This window comes from Zeus faber (genome assembly GCF_960531495.2).
Source record: "Zeus faber genome assembly, chromosome: 4".
In the NCBI taxonomy this organism is placed as follows: domain Eukaryota; kingdom Metazoa; phylum Chordata; class Actinopteri; order Zeiformes; family Zeidae; genus Zeus; species Zeus faber.
In genome coordinates, this window is record NC_137191.1 from 31,690,170 (window position 1) to 31,712,899 (window position 22,730).

The following is a 22,730-nucleotide window of genomic DNA, read 5'->3' on the forward strand; positions in this document are numbered from 1 at the left end:
ATGTTTTGCTTGAGGCTGGTTTACAGGCCTCGCTACCACACACACACACACACAAACACACACACACACACACACACACACACACACACACACACACGCTTAAGATTCCAGGATAACTGGTCGTCACATTGAACCTGGATTATGCTTCTCCGTAGGAACACGTAAACATCTGGGTAAGTGTAGGTCGTAGAGTCTCACAGAGGAGCACACCTCCCAAATCTCAACAACACGTTCCACGGTCCTGCATGTCAAACACGGTAATTGGTAGAATTGTCCAACTTCCTGTCAGGAGGTTCAAAACAGAAAAAGAAAATGTAGCAGATAGAAGCCGACTTGCCGATGAGGTTCGAATTTGGATTTCGATTTGCATATCCATATTTTTGCGTTACAAGGTTCTAAAGCAGAGTTTGAAAAAAAAACCCTGAAAAACCCAGATTTCTTCTACGTTTTCTGTAAATTGTGGTCCACTAAATGCGACACTTCCCCCCAGTGGACACATAACGTTATACACAAAATCTGTCCAAGTATAAAAGCAAATAGCCACGCAATTGTCCCCGAACGACACCCACGCACGTTTGCCTACATGCAGACGGAGAAGTATAATCCAGCCTTTATGGTTGTGTAACGTCAATTCAAGTCTTTCATTCGATTCAAGCCTCTTTAATTGTAAATAGAGACTGATATTATTTTCTATATTGGCAGGCTGTAAGAAAAAGCGGGTTTAAAAACATACTGTTCCTAAATTTATAATATTCAAATCAAAATCGATCCAAATACCAAGCTTTCTTCATTTCTACAGATCTAGACTCAGGCGGACTACATTTTTCCGCCCCATTTTTAAATTCCCAGACAAAAGTAATGTGGGATGTTTTCTTGTGGTGTATCTTTAAAGTGGATCTATTATGCTCCTTTTTACACAGGTTAATATAGGTCTCTGAGGTCCCCAAAACCTGTTTTTGAAATGGTTTTTCCGAAAATACCACTGCCATTCCGACATACCTCTAAATCCATTGTGTTCCTGACGCGCTGTTAAAGTGGAAGGAGCCACCCTTCTGAGACTTCTGTGAGCCAATGGTGTTTGTGCATGGCTTCTGTTCTCCTTACACCGTAACGTTTACTGATTTCATCTTATCAGTCCACAAAAATCTGTTTCTGAACAAATTTGACGCGAGAAATAAGAAATCCAGTTGTTGAATCTTGACTCATATTCGATCTACAAGGCCTGATTTAAACACTTTTTCCGACTTTCGGTGCTGTGCTCCAAGCTTGTCGGCGACGCAGACACCGCACTGGGACTCTCTTGAGTGGAGATTTTTTTGTATCATGTTGGAAAATAAAATAAAATAAGTACTTCTACAATAAAAACACAATATTTTTATTGGTTTTGTTTGGAGAAACGCACAGCGGATGGGATGGAGCAGATGACCATATATAGGAATCCATGAAGAGCTGACATCAGCTCATGCAGGGAGTAGAAAAAACCTTTGAAAATAGAGCGCTCAGAGTGGTCGGAAGCCTCAGTGTTTTGTTCACAGCGATTACTATGTTATACAGGTACTCCTAACTTAGTAGTAACTTAGTAACTCATTATTTGACACTTTGGCCACATCTTATATGAACATCTAACATTGTAACATTATGTATGACAGAAAATAAAGGAAAGCATAATAGGTCCCCTTTAAGATTGCATAACTAAGTCAAGTCAAGGATGAAACCACTACTACCATTGTACTTTGTATTGAAAAGTATAAAGTACCAATAATTGATTTAATGTACCATAGCATACTCTGAAGGGTGATTTTTATTTTTATTTTTTTTAATTATTATTAAAAATTGACATGCTTAATATTCATTCTATATATTACAAGGCTACATATTAGAATACTTTGCACAAAACTGGTTGAAAAGCAATTGTGAAAAATGCACAACGATGTATCTAGCTCAGTTTCAAAGCTGCACTGCCTTGCTGGCCCTGTGTTTTTGTGTTTTGTTTTGTTTTTTATTATCAGAAGTTGTTTTCATTGTTATTGTTCTTATATTTTTTATGCCACTAACTATACGTCCAAAGACCTTTTTTTGTGTGTGTCGTTATCATGCCATGATTTATATCTGTTTGGCTGAATTTACAGTCTTCTTCATTGCAAGTTGTTTGTTGCTGCTCAACTTGACCTAATCCTTTACTTTAATATTATTTTCAAGTTAACTTGTACCTGTTGTCTTGGCCGGGGTTGCTAGAGATTAAGAAATGATTTCATGTCCTTTTTCGGGACAGGTTAATCGCCTACACAACACAAAAATTACAGGAAGATAGTGCGACAACAGGATGAACCTTAATCCAATAGGACAGTCTATGCTGTCACCTATAAACGGGTAACGTAGATAGTTTGTGTTATTTCATGCAATAACTTATCCCAATGATTTTAGAGTATGGTAGGCATTCATTCAAGGATTTTGTCTGCGTTTGTGTAATTTAAATATCACGGTTTTTGTAGCTTTAACCCCCCTTTTGACGCGAATAAAGAAATTCTTTCCGTGAGTTTGAACGGCAATGTTTTGTTTATTAACATATATACGCGTTCGCTTTAGCTGCCGTGCCCACCCTATTTGGACCCTTTCTTCTTGCCGTCTTACGCCCTTCAGTCCTCGAGAGACTGGATGGTGCAACCAATCACGACAGGCCTGCAACGTTTCCTGGCCAATAGACTGCCGTTTCCGGATATACGCGTCCATGTATGGATTGACTGGCTCTTCCGAGTCGGAGCAACAGACGCAAGCGTGTCTCGGCCATGCCAAGTCTGCCGGAGCCTCCGCGCGGGGCGGAAAGTACGACACACAATTTGGATTAGCCGCCTCGTCTGGAAGTGACCCCGTTCCGCTCAGCCATGGTGGTGAGTGCGAAAAGACGTTGCTGTGGAAATTCCGCTTATTCGCGATTTTTAACCCCTTATGTCGAGGTGGGGGGGGATGTCAGAAGACTGGTTGCCTCGCTGATAGGCCGCCTCACCAGTTTATTGTCCTATTGGAGGCTCTGGTCCAATCAGGGCTCACACGCGGTTCCTGCGAGTGACGGGGGCCAGGCCCGTACACGCTTCGTTACCCGCTCTGTGATTGTCTCATGGACGGACGTGGGCGGGGCTTATTTGTTTTGTGATGAAAGAAAATGGCGTCGATCGGGAGAGACCACCTTAACTTTAAAATAGGATTCACAACTAACAAGGAACCGTTTTCTTTCGTTTCGACGTCCGACTAAACGAAACGCACACATATGCATGTGCGTATTTTAACTACACGTGCGTTTTATTTTAACGGGGGCGTTGTGTCCGTACGAGAGGAAAGTTGTTCGACTATTCGTGAAGCCGAGGAACAAAGCTTTAAAGACGAGGAAAGTGTCGCCCTGGCTCTTTCAAAAATATTGTTTTATTTAGTCTATACCTCTATCTCAATAAAGTGCAACGAAGCGAAACGTCGTAATGGACGAAGGGATTTCGTTGAGTTGCTGTCGCAATGTTAAGATTTTACAGAAGCCATAACAGCTGCAATTTCGTAATATAAAACCACACTCGGGTCACACGACACTGAGCGTTAGGTCCCAGTTGTTCCTCGTTCCTTTCCCGCGTATTTAAGCCCCCGCAGAGTGTTCAGCACTTGGACAGCTCTTTGCCATTCAACCCAAGGTGCGGCGTAGTACTCTAATGGATGATCCCAAGTCGCGGTACAGCAGACGTCTGGTAAGTTTACAATAGAGTTAAACATTTAGATAGATACTATATTCGTCCGCGGATGAATAAGGTCAATTAAATTGCGAGGTCACAGCAGCTCACATCAAAACTATAGACTGATATAATATAGTAATACGAATAATTTAATATAGATCTGAGGATCTGTGTGTTCAAGTAAAATCAAATAACTTTATCCACGTTGGCTCTGGACTCATGTAGCCACATTGTTGGTGTAGTGCACTATTGTTGAAACAGTGTGGCTAGTTGCTACAAAGTGCACCAAAAAGTTAATTACGCTCAACAAATGCATGCTGAAGTGATATGGTATGGAAAAGATACATGTGTGATTGTTTTGTTAAATTGATTGTGTTGATAATATGGTTATCAGCCCTTTGGTGTTTTATTTTTTTATTATTATGACATCCGACCAGAAGTAATACAGGTGCCAAACCGTGCGTTCTCAGAGGATGTATATTTCAACAATCATATGTATTCACATACATACAGTGCAATAAGGAGCACATTAATATTAACTCACCTCATGAGAAGGCTGATGTTGCATGGCAGACACCAAATGCTTGATGTCTGGCTTAAGGGATGGCAGTCTCAGGCAAAGATCTGGCTCAACATTCAGTTTGTTCACTGTATTTCGTCTGCAATGCCACAAGCGCCGAAAAGCAACAAGTCTCACAGAGATATGTCGTCGGGAAAGGCATCAGAAATTAAACGGCTCTGTTGGACAGGTTGGGATTTGCGTTCTCGGTGCCCATGCACAATGTTTCGATTACTTTCTTCTTGCCCTGATACACTGTGAGTTTATTAACAAAAAATGAAAGCAGCTTGGACATGCCCTGTTGGTGTTTTGTCTCGAGGTGACGGCACAGTTTACATGGCTTCAGAGCTTTGTTTTATAAAATCTCAGAACACAGCGGTAACGGTTCGTCTTCCATGCCTGTCCAAAAAATCCCAATGATAAATATTGAGCGCTATACTTTCTCCCAACCTTTCTTTTTTGTTTGACAGGCGGGACTGTCCCGCCTGTCCGATGTCCTGCCGGGACTTTGCTTGTGGATGATGAACCAATGGCGTCTTAACTTTTCGGTGTGCCAGATGCTAGCCAACCATCCATTTTGATTATCACCGCAAGTTAAAAAATGTACAGGTGCACATCGATCGTGGTCCGTCTTGAACGTAGTATGCCCTAACATAAGTTCCTATCTATTAGTAATAATGCATTTTGAAGGTTTTAAAGAAAAAATACCATGAAATGATTTTTTTTACATTTAAAAACGTTGTTGTAATTAATTTTTATTATTATTATTTTTTCAATAAAATCTATGTGTTTTGCCATGATTTGGCGGTGCACTTGCAATACCCTTGCGGCCCACAGTTTGGGAATCGCTGACTTAACCAGAGAGCAGAACTTCGTGCATTAGGTAGGCTGTGAACAAGGAGGGTGCTGCACACATAGTGAGATATTAATCAATAAACAATAATAATGTGAACACACTCAACCCCAGAATAAGCAACACCAAATGCAGACTCTACATTTATGTCGGCAAAGCAATATAGCCTTAACACCACCGTGGGTACAGGACAGGCTTTTGTCCGTCTCATAAACTGGGACCACGGCCCCAGGAAATGTGCCCCACAAGGGGATGCCGACACGTGGAAAACAATCTTCCATACTCCACATTTCAGTGCAAATTATGTCAATACGTGGTGCCTGTGGTGCGTTCAAAGCAGGTGTTGGTGGTGTGTGTGAGGTGTCCACCGGTGGGTGTACAGGACTTATCCCAATTGGTTCTGCTGTATAAGGTCGGTATTATGTTGTGGCGTCTCCAAGCAGTGGAAAGGGCCCCGAAGCCCACCCCCTAGCGCTGCAGCTTGGGGGGGCAGCGGGGCTGCAGGAATGCCCACAGAAGACCCCCAGGCCCCCAGAGAAGCCAGAAGCCCGCAGAGCAACCCTCACGCCCGGCCCCGAGGAGTATAACCCAGTCCCAGGGAGCACGACGAGACCCCGCACCCTCGGGGCGCACACATACAACCCATCCCCACGTGCAGGCACAAGGCGCAGAACCCGGGCGGCGGGCGCCAGGCACGGACCAAAGGCCCGGAGCCAGGCCAAGGCCCGTCCAACCACAGCCGACCAGAGGCCCCACCTGGTTGCGACCCCCGAGTGCCCATCTAAGAAGCAGAGTGCGCTCAGTGCAGAGCACCTAGATGTTAGCCCACCCCACCGATGCCAGCAGGCTGCCCGATATATGGGCCCCCTTCTACCCCCGGCAGCAGGAGCAAAGGGCGACAGCTGCCCTCCGCAACCAAAACCACAACAGTAAGCAGCCCCCCAGGGGCCCCGAAGGCACCCGGTGGGCGCTCTCCGCAGCCCTGCCAGGTTGCAGCACACCTTAAGCCACTAGGTACAAGCAGTCAGGACTCCAGCCTAGTGGGCAGGGGGCCCTTTCGGCCGCCCCCCGGCCAACCACCCCCCCAACAGAGATCTGCCACCCTGGAAATGCTTAATGCTTGCTGTTGGCAATTGCAGTTAAAAATTTGGGGGTGTGAGGATGTGAGTCCTTCAAGCAAGCCGAACCTCAAAACTCGCGCACCCCTCCTGCCCCGCAGACCCTGGTGTTGTTCGGAGTAGGATTGGTGTGCGAGTGTATGTGTTCGAAGCTAATATGAGTGGGATCAAATTTTCGGGACGGACGAGAAGCACGGGGCAGGAGCGTGACGGGCAAGATGGCAGCTGCCCGCCACATCCCCACCCACATAACTCGCACCCCACCCATCCCGGAAAGCCCTAGGCCTATTGTGTGGAGTATGTACTGAGTATTAGTTTTGGCACTGGGAGAGATAGGCGAAGCGCAACCAGATCAACGCAGTGGCGCAGCAGGCCGGGGCGCGGCCACGCGGCCCCCTAAACAGTCCGCTCCCCCCAGCGACTAGCGCCCCGTGCACTGAGAGCGCAGGAGGACAGGTACCCCGGCAGCCTGGTGGAGGCCACATGGTGAGCCCTGTGCGGAGCACACCTGGCCAGGCTCAGGCCCCCGGGTCACAGGAATAGACGGAACGCCCAACCAGCCCCGACACAACTGGCAACCAAAATGTGTTGGGGGTGTTTAAGTGGTGGGTCAACTGAGGAGAGGTCACCGAGGAGGCATATAGTCAGGGAGACTGGAATGCTGCGACCCAGAGGGATTGATAGCTTCTTGGTGATGTTGGTCCAGAATGCTAGGATAGGTGGGCAGAGCCAGAAGGCATGAAAGTAGTCATCTCTGGTATTAAGAGCACACTGAGAGAAAACATCTTTATCCACAAAACCCATTTTAAACATTTTGTGTTCCGTGATATGAGCTCTGTGCAGAATTTTATATTGGATGAGTTGCATTTTGGAATTGCGGGTCATAGAAAAGGTGTGTGCAAATAAGCTTACACATGTGTAAACAGCAAGGTCTCTTTCCCATTCCATGGTAGGTAAAGATATACTGTCATCTGTTTTTAATAAAAGTTTGTATATTCTGGAAAAGGGATTTTTTTTTATCTTTTTTTAAATACAGATATGAGTAAGTATTGTTCATCAGTTTGATTTTAACTTTTAAAGACTGCTGTAGTTGAAGGAAGCCGTGACCACCAATGTAAAACCTTTGGGTTAAGGTTGGGAAGGATATAAGCAAATTGTTTTCAAAAATGTGTTCCAGGTCAGTAATTCCTTGTCTTTTCCAAGACCTGAAGATTATTGGTCTGTTTTTAACCAGAAAATCTGGTTTGTGCCAGATTGGGGTGAATTTGTTTGGAGATAAGAGTGTGACCACTGACTTTAAGGAATCTCCACCAGGCTGACAGTCGTTGCGATGAATAGGTTTTTAAAGCAATTATGTTTCCTTATTGATTCAGTATGGAATGGCAGATCAGATATTGATAACTCCTGGCATTCTGTTTGTTCAGTTTCTTGCCATCCATGGCCCAGTTGTTGCCCTGGTTGTAACCATTTTATTATAAATGGTACAACAATACAAAAACGGTTCACTAGATAGTAGATAGTATCTGAAGTTTGGGGCTCCTGGGCCTCCCCTGCTTTGTTTTTCTGTAATGTTACTAGTTTAATTCTCTTTTCTTGTATTTCCAATAAAATGTATTGATTATTGAGTCTAGATTATTAAACCAATGTACTGTTGGTTGCACGGGGATCGTTGAAAATATATAGTTTATTTTTGGTAGTATATTCAGCTTCACTGCTGCTATCCTACCAATTATTGAGATGGGTAGGTTGTTCCATCAAATGAGGTCTTCTTCAATGGGTTTGAGCAATGGAGTAAAGTTCAAGTACAGGGTAAACCAATCTGACAGATTGGTGGAGATATCAATACCAAGGTATCTAGTGTTGCCCGCTGTGATGGTTAAGGGAGGCTTCTGGGTTACAGCATTCCAGTCCTTCCCACTGAGTGGTAAGGCCGTGGTTTTACTAAAATTTATTGAATATTTGTTTTGTTTTCTCTGGTGAGTCACCCGGGTTTTTCCTTTCCCACTGGTGACAAATGCTGGATGTTTCAAGGTTCTTGGTGCAGTTAGAAAAAAGTTTTAGAGGGATGCTTGTCAGTGTTAACATGGTTTAATGCACGACTCAAGTAATGTATTTTGGAAGTGATTTACAAGACAAGTAGGGGGCAAGTCGACAATGAGCAAAAATCCCCACAGCGTCTTTATCAATTCACTGGCCTTTCCATTAAATTACAAAATGTTTTTGTCCTTTTGTAAGGGTTTTTATCACTGTATAATGTGTTCAGTGATGGCTAGAAGTAATATCAACTAAAAAATTTAATCAGTCTAGTCCACAATTGTGTGAATAAGACTAATAAGAATTTTGTCTCTACCTCACTTCCATCCATCTAACTTTTCCCTCCCTTTTGTCATCGCCCCTCCTTCCCTAAAAAGAGAGCAGGCACTCGGCGGCGTTACCATGACGACGGTATTTCAGACGAGGAGATTGACGGACGAAGGATGTTTGACCTGGAGGAGAAAGTGCACAGCGAGAGGTTCAGCTCAGACAGGGTGGTGCGCATGGAAGGGAAAGGTATGGACACTAGGCTTCAACAATCGAGCAAAGTTTCAATCGTCCGATCGTGCCCTACCAGCAATTGCCGATAGACAATTCGGAGGGGGCACGCGCGCATAGAACCTTATATAATGCGACAAAGTAGTCACTATTTCTGTGGCCGTAGTTGAATACAAGAACACTTTTACACAATGAACATTAGGGCTGTGCGATATGGCCATAATCTTCTATCCTGATATACGTCATTTCATATCTCGATAATGACATATTAAGTTAGCACATTTTCTGTGTGTTTAATTAATAAATTGTTAATATTAAAAAAAGAAGACAAGATGGTAAAGCCTCTTTGTGACGCAGCGCACCACGAGGAGGCGCTTGTCGTGGCTCTCAAATTCACAGGAGAGGCAAAATGAGGACATATGTCAAAATCCCAAAATCCTATTTGCAGAATGAAAGATGTAAACGTCACCCTCACCTTATGTTGTGGCGCAGTAGCAGACGCCAGGTGGTGTTATAGTCCATCCAATGAGTAATTTCCCTCCGTGTTTGTTTACACTCGCTCCCACATGCAGATAACGTAAAACGCAGTGGCTTAAAATATTGCCGTAAAGCGTTTCTGTTGCTGATTTGCGACATAGCGATAGAAACGATATAAAAATATATATATGATAGTCATTTGACAATCAACATAGACTATTATCAAAGACGCTAAATTGCACATACACTGTTTCAATGCTCGACAGGATTTTCCTGGGGGATAAAATAAAGTAATTAATGTACATTCATTAATGTACACACACACACCCCTCCGTCCAATCGGATCCCTAAACAATCCCCCTTCATTTGGAATGACACTCAGCGTTGAAACTCGTTGTTTGAATGGGTGGTTTTTAGAATTATGAATGGATTTATTTTCAATTACTATTGGTTGGTCGTTAATGTGTGTTTTTTTAAGAGCCCTAAAAGATATGATCAAAGAGCATTTACACATTAAATGTGTTTAGCACATCTACAAAACAGATGTGCAATAGATGACAATGGAAAATAATAACTTAACTAAATGTTTTATAATCAACTTCAAAAGCTGCAGTATAGTTAGTAAGTGCACTCAGTTTCAACTAGGGCTGTACCCGACTCAGAGTTGAAGTCGAATAGGATTTGACAGTTTAATATAAATATTAAACTTTATTTTTTATTCTTTCTGGCAATAGAAAATACATAGGGTTTCAGTGTGGTTTTAGACCCCATTAACGTAGTCAAGTGTAACAGCCATAGCATTTTTAGGCTTTAAACTCAAATGCATTAAGACAGCAGCATATAATGCCAAATGGCTAGTTTGAATTGATTGACCGCATCGCTACATACATGTATATTTGTCTCAATAATGAGACGGCAGCACACAAGTATTTCTGGTTAAACAAACAAAACTATAAACTTCTTTATTTAATTAAAAGATTACAAAAAAATGAATGCAAGCGTGTACACATACAAATTCAACTTTAAATTAAGGGCATTGTCCGCTAACATGTCTTCACAATTAACACAGCCTGTAAAATAACAAATGTAAACGAACAAATAAATAAATAACCAAATTAAACATGTCCTTAAAATTAAACTAAAACTTTTGTATTCAGCCTTTTTCTGTACCAAACAAATGATTTAAAGGGGTAGACAAATTAAATCACGTGTTATATGCGTCTGAGTCTTTGATAAATGTTTACGGTGTTGACTCTCATCCATGTCTTTTGTTTCCAAAACAAAGTCCTCTGTAAATAAAATGGGCAAGTCACGCCAGGGGGTGTGTTTCCAAGAATCTCTTGCGTAGTATGAACAAAGTCACTGAAAGATACTACAAACTAATGAGAGCGCTCCATCCCCTCTATAATAACACTGTCTTTGGTATGGGGTTGGGGAAAGATGTAGACGGGTTATTAAATATTCTAAATTCTCAAATGTGTACCATCTTGCGTACCTCGCTGTGCGTGGTTTCAGACCTTACATACCAGTACGTTCAGAGAGGAGGCCTGAGGGACCCCATCATCTTTGAGAAGCCCGACGGATTGGGGATCAAGTATGCAACCTTACTTTTTTCTGCCTTTTTATTGCCTGGAGTTAATTATACAGTTATTTTTAATCGTTAGTTGCATACTCTGTTTTCCTTTTTGAATAATTTGTTTTGAGTATTTGTGTACTACGCACCTTTTGTCATGAGGTTGCTTGTATTAACCCAACAACTGTTGCAATTGTTGTTAACAACTTTTTAAACTCGAGCCATGTCCAAATCATGTAAATTCTTGCGTTTGAGGGAAGTCTACGCACTCATGTTTTTATTGGCTGATCATTGACTTTGACCAGCTAAGCCGTTGCACACAGTGCACACTACTTGGGCGGAACTGTTAAAAAAAATAAGGTCAATCTAGAGTAACAAGTTGTCTTGTTATATATGTTTTTGAAGTTAACCGCTCTTTGTTCCTTTCTCTCCTTTTCTACTTTTCACTGCAACACAGAATGCCAGACCCCGACTTTACTGTCAACGATATCAAGATCTTCGTCGGTAAGCGATGGAGAGGGAGAGGGGGAGATTTATAGAATTCAGTTAACAGATGGTTGTTAGGTAGACTTATCATATTTTAACCCCAACACTGTCCAGGGAGCAGACGTATGGTAGACGTGATGGATGTCAGCACCCAGAAGGGAACGGAGATGTCCATGGCCCAGTGGAGACGCTACTATGAGACGCCCCCCTCCCAGAGGGAGAAGCTCTACAACGTCATCAGCTTAGAGTTCAGCCACACAAAGCTGGAGAACCTGGTCAAGAGGCCTGCCACGGTACGTGGGACATGGGCCATGGGATTCCTGGAAAGTTGAGGAATCCTGGGGAGTGGAAAACCTGGCCAGTAGCCACTTTGTTGTTTGAGACCTGTGTTGTTTGAGACCTGTGTGTGTGTGTGTGTGTGTGTGTGTGTGTGTGTGTGTGTGTGTGTGTGTGGCTGTGTGTCTGTGTGTCTGTGTGTCTGTGTGTGTGTCTGTGTGTCTGTGTGTCTGTGTGTGTGTAGGTGGATTTGATTGACTGGGTGGATAACATGTGGCCCCGTCACCTGAAAGAGAGACAGAGGGATTCGACCAATGCCATCACCGACATGCAGTATCCAAAAGTACAGAAGTAAGACGCCACTAATTACATGAATGAGAAGTAAAGCTGTTTTCATGAGTCATTACCTGATGTGCGTGTATAGATTTGCTTGTAGAGGAAAGACGCGCCGTTCACGCTTATAAACTGTGTTCTACTGTAGGTTAAAGTGATCATTTTTGTCCTTGGCCCATTATAAGTGCTCCTGTTGGTCCGTCGCAATTTCAGCCTCTTTTATTTTATGTTAACGGAGATGGCTCAGTCTGTTGTCTCCGTCTATCTCCCTGGACATGGACTTTTTTCTGTGAGAATTTCAAGATGACGGCTCAATGTGTCTTAAAAGAATATCAGACAAAGGTCTAAAACTCTGGTTAAAATGAAAGAATAAAAAATATACTGCTCTCTCTAGTGGTCAAAATTCCACATGCATTTAAAAGTAAATAGTGCAGAAGTTTATTATTTTGAACTAACTTTTTTGCTCCCTCATCTATCTCCCTCCCTCTATTTGTGTGTGTGTGTGTGTGTGTGTGTGTGTGTGTGTGTGTGTGTGTGTGTGTGTGTGTGTGTGTGTGTGTGTGTGTGTGTGTGTGTGTGTGTGTGTGTGTGTGTGTGTGTGTGTGTGTGTGTGTGTGTGTGTGTGTGTGTCTCTGTCTCTCTGTAGGTACTGTTTAATGAGTGTACAGGGGTGTTACACAGACTTCCACATCGACTTTGGTGGAACTTCTGTCTGGTACCACATACTCAGAGGATGCAAAGTGAGAATAAACTGCCACATGCATGCACACAGGAGCTCAAGAATATAAACCTACTCTTCTACGCCCTCAAACATCTTTGTGACTCCTGGATCTGTTAGAGTATTGAGTAAAAAAATACTGCTTTTCGACCTTGAACAGGTGTTCTGGCTCATACCACCAACCCCTCAGAACCTGGAGCTCTACGAGAACTGGGTGTTGTCCGGGAAACAAGGTGATGTCTTCCTGGGAGACCGGGTGTCAGATTGCCAGAGGATCGAACTGAAGCAGGGTTACACTTTCATTATACCCTCAGGTATGCGCTCTTTCATTGTAGAACCTAAAATAAAGTATATGCACTCATTCCAACAAAACATTGACTGTTAATGGAATTGGAGCTCATTACAACATAACAATGTGAAACGTAATCAATCTTTCCCAAGCGAGATATTAATCCTGCCAAGTGGAATCTTAAGTCACTTTCCGGGATTGTATATTTTATATGGCTCTTGGCTCGATGTTAGTATCTTGGTGTTGGGCATTCGGGCTGTCACGATGATGAGATATTAGTTGATGATTAATTGTCATACAAATCATTACAATTTCAAAAATATATTTATAATATAATGTACAAATATATTGTGAAAGATTCTATTGACATCGGAACATAAAAAAAATTGGTAGTAATGATTTTTGTCAATACAACTGATGCTAATGGACTGAATTCTCATTCTGTTTACTGCTACATTGCTAACATTCGTTTAAAACTTTTTTGTTGGAAACAAATTGTAGCGTAGATATGGACCTATAATTAATCTTTATATTTTCATTTAGGTTGGGCACCACAGATTTTGTATAAGAACTCGGAAATTTTATTTAGTTTATGGCCACACTGGTAATCAGTTAGTCAGTAATCAATTTGTATTTGTCAAATAGATCTTGAAAATAAAATACAAAATGGCACGTAAATAGATCTCTGGGGCAAGAAGGTAGCATTGCACAAGTTTGTAAATCGAGATTCAAGAAGGGAAATCGTACATATCAAGTCTTTAATCTGCTCATGTAAAAATCATAAACGGAATGAGTCCATTCGAAATGCAAGAGGATGAATGGTTGGTATAAAGTGGAAATCTTGGCTTGGGGTCACACCAACAGTGGCCAGTGAGCTCAGCAAATGGAAGGACAGCTTTATTATACAGCTCCCAAAGTCGGGTGTTCTGGTATCGTTCTTTGCACAATCACCCAAGGTAAAATGTTACAGTAGTTACACATTGATTAAGATACATTTTCAGTCCGATCCCCCTTTTAAGGAAACAGAGTTCAGGTCATGTAAATCTTCTGTGCCGAAGTGGCCTGCAGTTCATTGTCCCAGCCATTTGTGCTGGCTGTGTCTGCTATTCTAATCAGTCTCAACTGTTAATTGGTTTGATGTTGCCATTGTCTAACTGTGGGTGTCAGGGGGGAGCATATTCTTTCTCAAAGTCCAGACACCCCCTCGTAAAAATATGATTGTGGATTCAGATTTTACAAAACGATCACAGCCCCCTCAAACTATTTGGATTAGGGGATTATGTAGTATTTGTGAGTGCTCTATTGGTCATATAATTAAGTAAATAAATGGTGGGTTTTTACCTGGTAATGCACCAACACCAAATACTGGCATTGGTGGAGCGTTTAATTTGAATTTGAGATTCTCACTTTTGCGAAGAGTAAAAAAAAATCCTCACAAGACCCTCTAAATTAAATGCAATGCCCATTACTCCCTAATAAAGAATATAACTACAAAAGCAGGAAATGCAGATTCACAAGTAAATTTGTACATTTAAAAAAAACAAAAACAAATGGAAGGCCTGCTGGAAGCTGGAAGGCCATTGTCACTAGGAGACCTATAGATTTACAGAGGGAACAGTTATAATACAGATCAATACATGTATCAGTGGATTTGAGAATGTGTGTTTTATAATATAAAATTCAGGATGGATCCATGCTGTGTATACACCTGTGGATACTCTGGTGTTTGGAGGGAACTTCCTTCACAGCTTCAACATCCCAATGCAACTCAACATCTCTAATATAGAGGACCGCACGCGGGTCAGTGCCAAAACACACACAGTCACACACATTATAGACACACACACACACACAGCAGGTGAACATTTGCTTCACTGTCATCCCTCCAGGTGCCAGTGAAGTTTCGCTACCCGTTCTACTATGAGATGTGTTGGTACGTGCTGGAGCGCTATGTCTTCAACCTCACCAGCACCTCCCACCTCACTCCCGAGTTCCAGAAGTACTCCCTGGGCATCGGTATCTCTCTCTTTCTTACTCACACACACATGCACATATTTGCCTGTGTAAATTACCATCAACCAACTGGCACATCCAGTTTAGGAACAATTGCCATTCATGATCTAGTTCAACTAAAGCATGTTTCATGGTTCTTCTTGTCATGAACAAGTTTGGTCAATGAGTCGTCCACCCCCCACCCCCTTTCTATTTCTCCCCTCCCAGGGCTAAAGAAGCCGTCCTGTACAGAACCAGCTTCAGAGGGCCATGAGGTGGTGGATGAGGAGGAGGAGGAGGAGGAAGAGGAGGAGGAGGAGGAAGGTAACGATGAGGTGTCCAGCAATCCTGGGGTCAAGGTCCACCTGTCCCCCTTTGAGCTGGAGGGTCTATGGAACCTATTGGGCAAACTGGAGGCCCTGCCTTCCAACAAGAAGTGTGTTCCGTCAGGCATTCACAACGCCCCTGCCCTGCTTTCACACATCAAGGTAGAAAATGCTGTGTTTTGTTTTTTTGTGTTTTGTCCAAACTAGTACATGCCTGTTCTCTGGCAGACAGAGATGCCTTGCTTTAGAGTTGGATGTCGACCTCAATGTGGCAATCCATACTATCGTAAGCAATCCGTGCCACTCATGGCCCGCGCACTACCAGAGAGCACGAGCATTTTAGTTGACGCAGTACCTTATAGCTGCCATGACGATATTCTCCTGAAAGACAGAGCGATTTGCACAAAAAACCATGGGAAACTGAAAGAAGTGCAGTGCACATTATAAAGAATTCCTGAGGGAAGGATCTGAACGACTAGGAAAGAGCAGTGAAATTAAAATAGAAAGTGGTAAATGTATGTTTAAAGTTTTAAAAGCATTTCTAGATTTTTTTCAGCACAAAATACACATTTAGAAACACAATTAGTGCTTTGAATTGTTACATTTGTATAGCGCTGTACTCCTTCAATAAGTTATTCCAATCACTAATTTATAAAATTATTAAAAGAGGCATAATTCAAGTTAATCCTTTTAATTTTAAGTTCATGGTTGATTTGTTTGTTTTTTCGTTCTAAGTTCATGCTCACTAAACAAGCATGACCCCTCGATAGTTCTGTAACTTCTAAACATTCCCATTTCCTGCATTTATTGTTTCATAACAATGATCGTTTTTAAGAAAGTGGACCATTTCAGATCACGCACATGAAGCCTATGACCAGGAAACACAAAACTGTGGACCTCTTTGCCCATCCATCCATCTTGAATTACCTGAAGCGCACATGGCGGAGTTCCAAAAATTAGGAGGTGCGCGCCCTTGAGCCAAATCACCATGCTGTACTGCCGCGATGACATCATTTATGGCATGCAAACTACACTACAGCTGCAGCAACTATAAAGCAACCTTTAGACCACAAGTCCCATACTTCCATTAGTTTACAATGTTTGCTTTCCTCTTTTCTTCGGTCCCAGATAGCTAAATTCTTTCCTGGAAATGATGCCTTCTTCTGGTTGATTGATTCGTTCGTTTTATCTTGGTCACTTCTTGCACATGCCCAAACAGTACGGCACGTTCGAGGGGGGGTGTCTTTCTGACTTGCGATGGTTGAATTAAGTCAAATAAAATGAAATAGCCTCTCTTAACATTCTCAGATATTAAATGTGGAACAATATAACATTTAAGTATGGTCGTGTGGAATGAATGAAACAAAATCAAATAAATCAGCATTGCCTGAAGGGATTAAAAAAATGTGCTTTTCTAGGACAGCCCCCGTTTATTCTGCTAAAATAAACACGCAAACAAACAATAAAAGAAAATGCCTGTTTGACTTTCAGTTGACTATATCGAGGTTCCGTGCCAAGAAGACGAGCAGGGTTTAAGGCACGAGCAGGGTGGGAGTGACATTTTTAGCAGTGCTAAAAACCTGTTCGGAAGCATTACTATTTCATTTTCCATACAAGTAAGAAACTATGGAAACAAAATAAATCAATCTTTCACTATGAGATTATATTATATATTGCTATATTATAATCACAAGATTTGATTATTGAGCAGCAGGTACGTGCAGGGAGGGGTGGAGGGCACGAGCACATGCGTTTTTTTTTTTTTTGGTTTTTTTTTGTTAAGAATTAATGGGTATTGAAGTAGCGGTTGTCTGGGCAAGATATATTCATGAGGAACACCTCATGAATGAACCTCGGCGCACCTGCGATGTGCGCAAAGCAACTCTGCTGTGCTTCTCCGATTGCTCAGAGCAGAAAAATGCCAAGAACCAGAGCTCGGGGTCCATCATGATCAATGGAGTCGATAGACGATTTAATCGTAAATCTGCCCGAGCCAAATACGGTCTATAATGTTGTTCTGGCGATTGTGTCTCTATTCCAACAGCACAGCAGCTTGCAGCTGTGTCTAAAACAACGTGATGTTGTGTAGTAGTTTGCAGGTCTTCTACTCTATCACCTTCTCTGTTTAATCCCTGTCTGAAGGCCCTGCTAAAGGAGCATGCCAACGACATTCCGAAGCTGTCCTACACCGGCAAACCCATCATCAAGTGGCCAAAGAGGGTGAGTCACCTGACATTAAGCACATTTTTTTTAATCGGTCTTTCATCTGGCTTCCTTTCCTCTAATATCCACCCAGAGCTGTGTATTTTGAAAAATCTGGCAATAGATAGTGATCTTGATGCAGTGTTCAAGATACATTGTAGTACTTTTATTACAATGATGTAATACAATATTACTGTTGGAGCAATCTGAGACTCTGATCAGTTTACACTTTTTGAAAAAACAACGCCCCTATTCCCTACCTCCCTATTGTATTTTCCCTTTTCCCTCTGCACTGCAACACTGAATTAGAAACATTAGATATTTTAGTCACTGTGCTAAAAACTGTCAACAGCGCTGCGACCGCCTTGGATGAATATTCACATTTTGAGAACAAAAAAATGAACAACCAGGGAGCTACCAAGTATTGTTTTACAAAGCTATAATTCTATGCCACAGTAAAATGCGCTTTTGTCCCTATATTCGCTTTCTTTATCTCTTTCTATTGTGCATTGTGGTTCTTATTCATAGTTTCCTATTGTGTTCCTTCGTTTTTATTGTCAACGTGAACTATTTTATTAACTCCTCCAGCCGTCGTGGTATCAGGCCCCTCCTCCCACACCTCCCCTGCCTCGCCCCAAGCCAACCCCCACCCTGGTGACACCACGTCCGCAGAAACCAGCCTCCTCTATGTCGGTGCTGAGAAGGCGCAGGGTGAGGTAAGATCATCCTTCCCCCACACACCTTCATCAAATAAAATGTGAATGTGGAAAAATTCCTCACCGTGGCATCCGGGGTCTGTTATTGTTAAGTGGAAACGTTCAGGTGCAGCAACAGCTCAGCCACAAAGCGGTAGGACAGACAAGTTCACCGAACGGGACTGCCAAGTGCCGATGCGTTTTGCAAGTAAAAATAGTCGTCCTCTGTTGCAACACTCGCTACCGATTTCTGGAAGCGACATCCACACAAGAACAGCACAAAAAAGATTACTATTGCGCAATGCCAAGTGTCAATTGGAGTGTTCTAAAGCAAGCGGCGGAAACGCTACCTGCCTGAATGCATCCAACTGTTTTAGGCTAGGTCCCTTAATTCCAGTGATTCCAGGGAAATTGTAATGCATACAATGGCATGGTAGATAATTGTGCCGGCCTGTGCAGAGCCCAGACCTGAACGCCTTTTGGGATGAATTGGAATGCCGACCGCAAGCCAGGCCCCATCACGCAACATCAGTGCCTGAACTCACTGATGCTCTTTTATCTCAGGTTCCTGCAGCCGTGTTCCAAAATCTTGTGATAAGCCTTCTCAAGAGTGGAGGGTGTTGGAGCAGCAAATGGGGGGGGACCAACTCCATATTAATACAATATTACATAAACAAAAAAAATATTTATTCATGAGGGGGTCACATTAAGTCTACACATAAGATTTTGAACAGTTTACCAGGAACTCATTGGCTTGCACTCTCTTTCCCGGACAGGTGTAAGCGCTGTGAGGCCTGTCTGAGGGCTGAGTGCGGTGACTGTAACTTCTGCAGGGACATGAAGAAGTTTGGTGGACCAGGGAAACTCAAGCAGACGTGCGTGCTGCGACAGTGTCTGGCTGTAAGTGTTGCGCGCACACACGCGCGCGCGTGCGGTCGTCAGGAGTTATTATTTCAAGAAATGTCAAACATTTTTACTTTATTAGATGTATAGTTAAAACACCTTATAATTGAATAGCTTTTGAGATGCCGGAAGTTGAATTTTGATACTTTCCACTGAAGCTAGGCTAGTCGATTCCCTCTGCAGCCTTGCATTGAGCTAAGACATACAGTGCTTCCCAGATACAAGAATAATTGGCAAGCACTATGTTGAATAGAAGTTAACCGGGTAAGGCTTTGGTTTCATGCTAATGGGGGTAATTCTCTGGTCGGGATTACATCCAGGACACACACACATGGCTTGAAGACGTCTTAGTATAGTATTTAAAGTGTGTGTGTGTGTGTGTGTGTGTGTGTGTGTGTGTGTGTGTGTGTGTGTGTGTGTGTGTGTTATTTCCCTCCACTGTAACTCCTGGGGTTATCTTTTGAAAGTGAACTGTACAAAAGTAGAGTATTTGTGGACTTCATATCGTGTGTGTGTTAAAGACATTTCTTTTTTGGGTGTAATTATCACCACTGCATTATAGTTAATTAGTGCAACTAGTCATGTATGGATACCACATTCTCTTAGGACGTAAGGATTGGCATAATCAATTAAATTCCATGAACAACATCAGAAGACAGTGTGATTAAAAAAAGCAGCAAATAGATTAATTGTTTTTCTTTAGTATCTCAATGTCTTTTATATATATATATATATATATATATATATATATATTTTCCACATATACTCCAACATATGTTCAAAATTCAATATATCCTACATATAATGCAAATCAACTGTCTTGCCTACATTTTCTATTATGCATTCTGCGTTGGCAATGTTCGATTACTCGGCTTCCCCCGCTCCCTATTGTATCCTTCAGCCTGGCCTCCCTCTGTCTGCGGTGTGTGAGGTGTGCAAAGAGCCTAACCAGGAGGAAACAGGGGACCCCACCCTCATTTTGATGGAATGTTCCAACTGCGCTCAGATCATCCACCCCGCCTGCCTCACGGTAACAGACACACAATGCACTGAAGTCCACGTCTTTGTGCACTATAGCTTTTAAGAAGTTATTGCACTTTTATGCTCTTATAGAATATTTTTGTGTTTTTGGCTCCACTTCAAAAAAATGAATTTTCCCTATGCTATATTAAATGTAGAACGAAAAATTGCAACTTCTTAGTCTGTTGTCTATGTGTGAACAATATATACATGTCGTGACACTTTGACTCATCATGATATCACTCAAATGGTGACTAGAGGCACTACAACTGCAAATTGCGTGTCCAACCTCTCTGCAGGTCCAGGGAGACGGGGTGGTGAATAAGGACTTGCCCAGCTGCTGGGAGTGCCCAAAATGTGTCCAGGGAATCACCGACCTAGAGGTATCAGCTCACCACACGCCAACACCGACACACATTCAACCTTCTCACTTTCATGTCTAAAAAGAATCATTGAGCTTATCCTCGATGATGTTGAAATGTACAGAGTTTTATAGAGAAATAAAAACACACACACACACACACATACTGTCCGACGCTGACCAGAACAAGCTTACTGCTTCTAGCATGTACAACCGCCGATGCTGTAAGAACGAGCCGATGATTTTAATGAGAGTGAAGTGGTTCAGGAGGAGGCCGTAGAGTTACTGCTGCCCGTGTCAAAACTAAGTACTAACACCATCATGAAAACTGCGTGTGGAAGCTAACAGGTGTTCTGGCGCCTGTCTGGTTCCTGTATTTATTTTCGTTTTTGTTTGTTTGCTGATGATTGTCTATGTATTTTAATTGAACTGCTGTCCGCCAGTCGTCGGGCAGCGACGAGTCGTTGGTTGTCAGCCCCCGTCATCAGCATCACGACTGCCCTCAGCGGCCCCTGGTCCTGCGGCTGGGTCACGGGCCCTCGTCTTCGCTGGGGGGCCCAGCGGGCTCCCAGCAGGATGGAGAGGCGATCCACTGCAGTTTCCTCCCTCCTGCTCTTCCCTCCTGCTCTTCCTCCTCCGCCTCCCTCCTCTTGGTGGCAGCCCCTCTGCCATCTCAGCCAGTTAGCTCGAGACTGGTGAGAGGCGCTGCCCACTCTCCGTACACGCCCATTCATCTGTCTGTCGGTCTGCTGCATTCACACTCTTGCCCCTCTCTCTCACGTTCTCCAGCATGCTCCGAAGTGTAGACAAGCACTGTACAGCCCAAAAATGTTTTACGTTGGTCAGCTACCAGGCATCAGTAGCTGCAAAGTGCAAAGTGTCAGTTGTCAAACGCATCTTCCAAACTTCACGGCTCCCCACACAGGCTACAGTTAAAGTTGTGTCATCAGATGTTCCAATATTTTGGTTTCTGACGGACGTGAATGTATTAATTTAATGTTTTGGGACCGCACTGCGAGGAAACACAAGATATTCATGTAGGTTTGTTTATGGTGGAGTTTAAGTACGTCACTCGGATTGATTTGGGAAGAGGTCACGACGTGTGTTCATTTGGCGTAGAATTGTGCGCGACCGTAGCCCCGTCTTGTGTTTTTATTTATTGAGGATCTATATCCAGCCGCAATCTCAGTTTTGAATCCTGATCCAGACCTGGCACAAATAACTCGGGTAAAGCGTGTGTGTGTGTGTGTGTGTGTGTGTGTGTGTGTGTGTGTGTGTGTGTGTGTGTGTGTGTGTGTGTGTGTGTGTGTGTGTGTGTGTGTGTGTGTGTGTGTGTGTGTGTGTGTGTGTGTGTGTGTGTGTGTGTGTGTGATGCTTCCTGAATAGAGCCATTTCAGCAATTCGCATTCTAGCACCTGAAACACATTAAATCGTTTTTTTCTTATTTTTTAAAGTGTGTGTGTGTGTGTGTGTGTGTGTGTATATATATAATTTTTTATTTTTTATTTTTTTTAATTTGTTCTTAATTTTTTTCAAAAGAAGGGAATTAAAGGAGCTGATTCTTTATCTTCTTTCGCAATTTCAACAAGCCTCCATCCACATACTGTTCACTGGCTCCGGTGCTGACCCAATCAGCCATTAGCTGTCTTAATAGGCTGATTCGATGGAGCCTGCCCAACTGTCAGAGTCGGCTGGGAGGGTGAGGAGGAGGAGGGAAGGTAGAGGATGAAGAAGGGAGTGAGATGTGCGGGACTCGACAACACAACATTTAGTCCATGGCAAATGAAAACAGTTTGTCAAACATGTCTCCTTTTTTCTGCATGCATAGAAGGGCGACTGGGCGTTGTGGCGCTGGGGGGGGATACCTTACATTGTCTGCTGTTGCTTTTGCATCCATCCATCCATTTGCACATGGGTGTCAAATTGATGTTGATGCCACAGAAACTGCGAATTTGAAGAAGTTGAATGAGCTGAGCAATTGATAAAAAAAATAACTCTGTCGTTGTATTGCTACTTGAAGAAAAAAAAGAAAAGTATACAATATTTTTTTCTCTTCTTCTTCTTTCATAGCAACCTAAAGGAGATAAAAACAAGATTCTTCCTATGGTAAGTAAAAAAAAAAAAAAAATGTTGTTTTTTCTGAGTATACTAAATATTTAAAGATAATCTGTAAGACTATTTTATTGAAAAATATATATATATATTAAAAAGTACACACACTTTGTAATATATATATTTTTTTGTTTGTGTGTAATTTTTATTTATTTTTTTACAGCCATGCAATCTCCTTAGATAAGCATTTGC

At 42.6% G+C, this 22,730-nt stretch overlaps 1 protein-coding gene across 7 annotated transcripts in view; it reads left to right on the forward strand.

The window, feature by feature from the left end:
- Nucleotides 1-2,771: 2,771 nt before the first annotated feature.
- kdm2aa (lysine (K)-specific demethylase 2Aa) overlaps nt 2,772-22,730 on the forward strand; it is a 30,948-nt gene continuing 10,989 nt past the window's right edge. For 2 of the 7 annotated variants that reach the window (XM_079998386.1, XM_079998387.1), the window contains exons 1-18: nt 3,220-3,728; nt 8,655-8,793; nt 10,768-10,846; nt 11,283-11,329; nt 11,426-11,604; nt 11,832-11,938; nt 12,567-12,660; nt 12,799-12,952; nt 14,612-14,727; nt 14,817-14,943; nt 15,148-15,407; nt 17,388-17,465; nt 18,036-18,163; nt 18,919-19,042; nt 19,947-20,075; nt 20,365-20,448; nt 20,870-21,121; nt 22,497-22,532. In XM_079998386.1, coding sequence (XP_079854512.1) covers nt 3,693-3,728; nt 8,655-8,793; nt 10,768-10,846; nt 11,283-11,329; nt 11,426-11,604; nt 11,832-11,938; nt 12,567-12,660; nt 12,799-12,952; nt 14,612-14,727; nt 14,817-14,943; nt 15,148-15,407; nt 17,388-17,465; nt 18,036-18,163; nt 18,919-19,042; nt 19,947-20,075; nt 20,365-20,448; nt 20,870-21,121; nt 22,497-22,532 — 2,169 coding nt within the window. In that variant the 5' untranslated portion in view covers nt 3,220-3,692. Of the gene's footprint in view, nt 2,889-3,219; nt 3,729-8,654; nt 8,794-10,767; nt 10,847-11,282; nt 11,330-11,425; nt 11,605-11,831; nt 11,939-12,566; nt 12,661-12,798; nt 12,953-14,611; nt 14,728-14,816; nt 14,944-15,147; nt 15,408-17,387; nt 17,466-18,035; nt 18,164-18,918; nt 19,043-19,946; nt 20,076-20,364; nt 20,449-20,869; nt 21,122-22,496; nt 22,533-22,730 lie in introns of those variants that run through there. The other 5 variants (XM_079998389.1, XM_079998392.1, XM_079998388.1 and 2 more) reach the window with 4 other exon arrangements.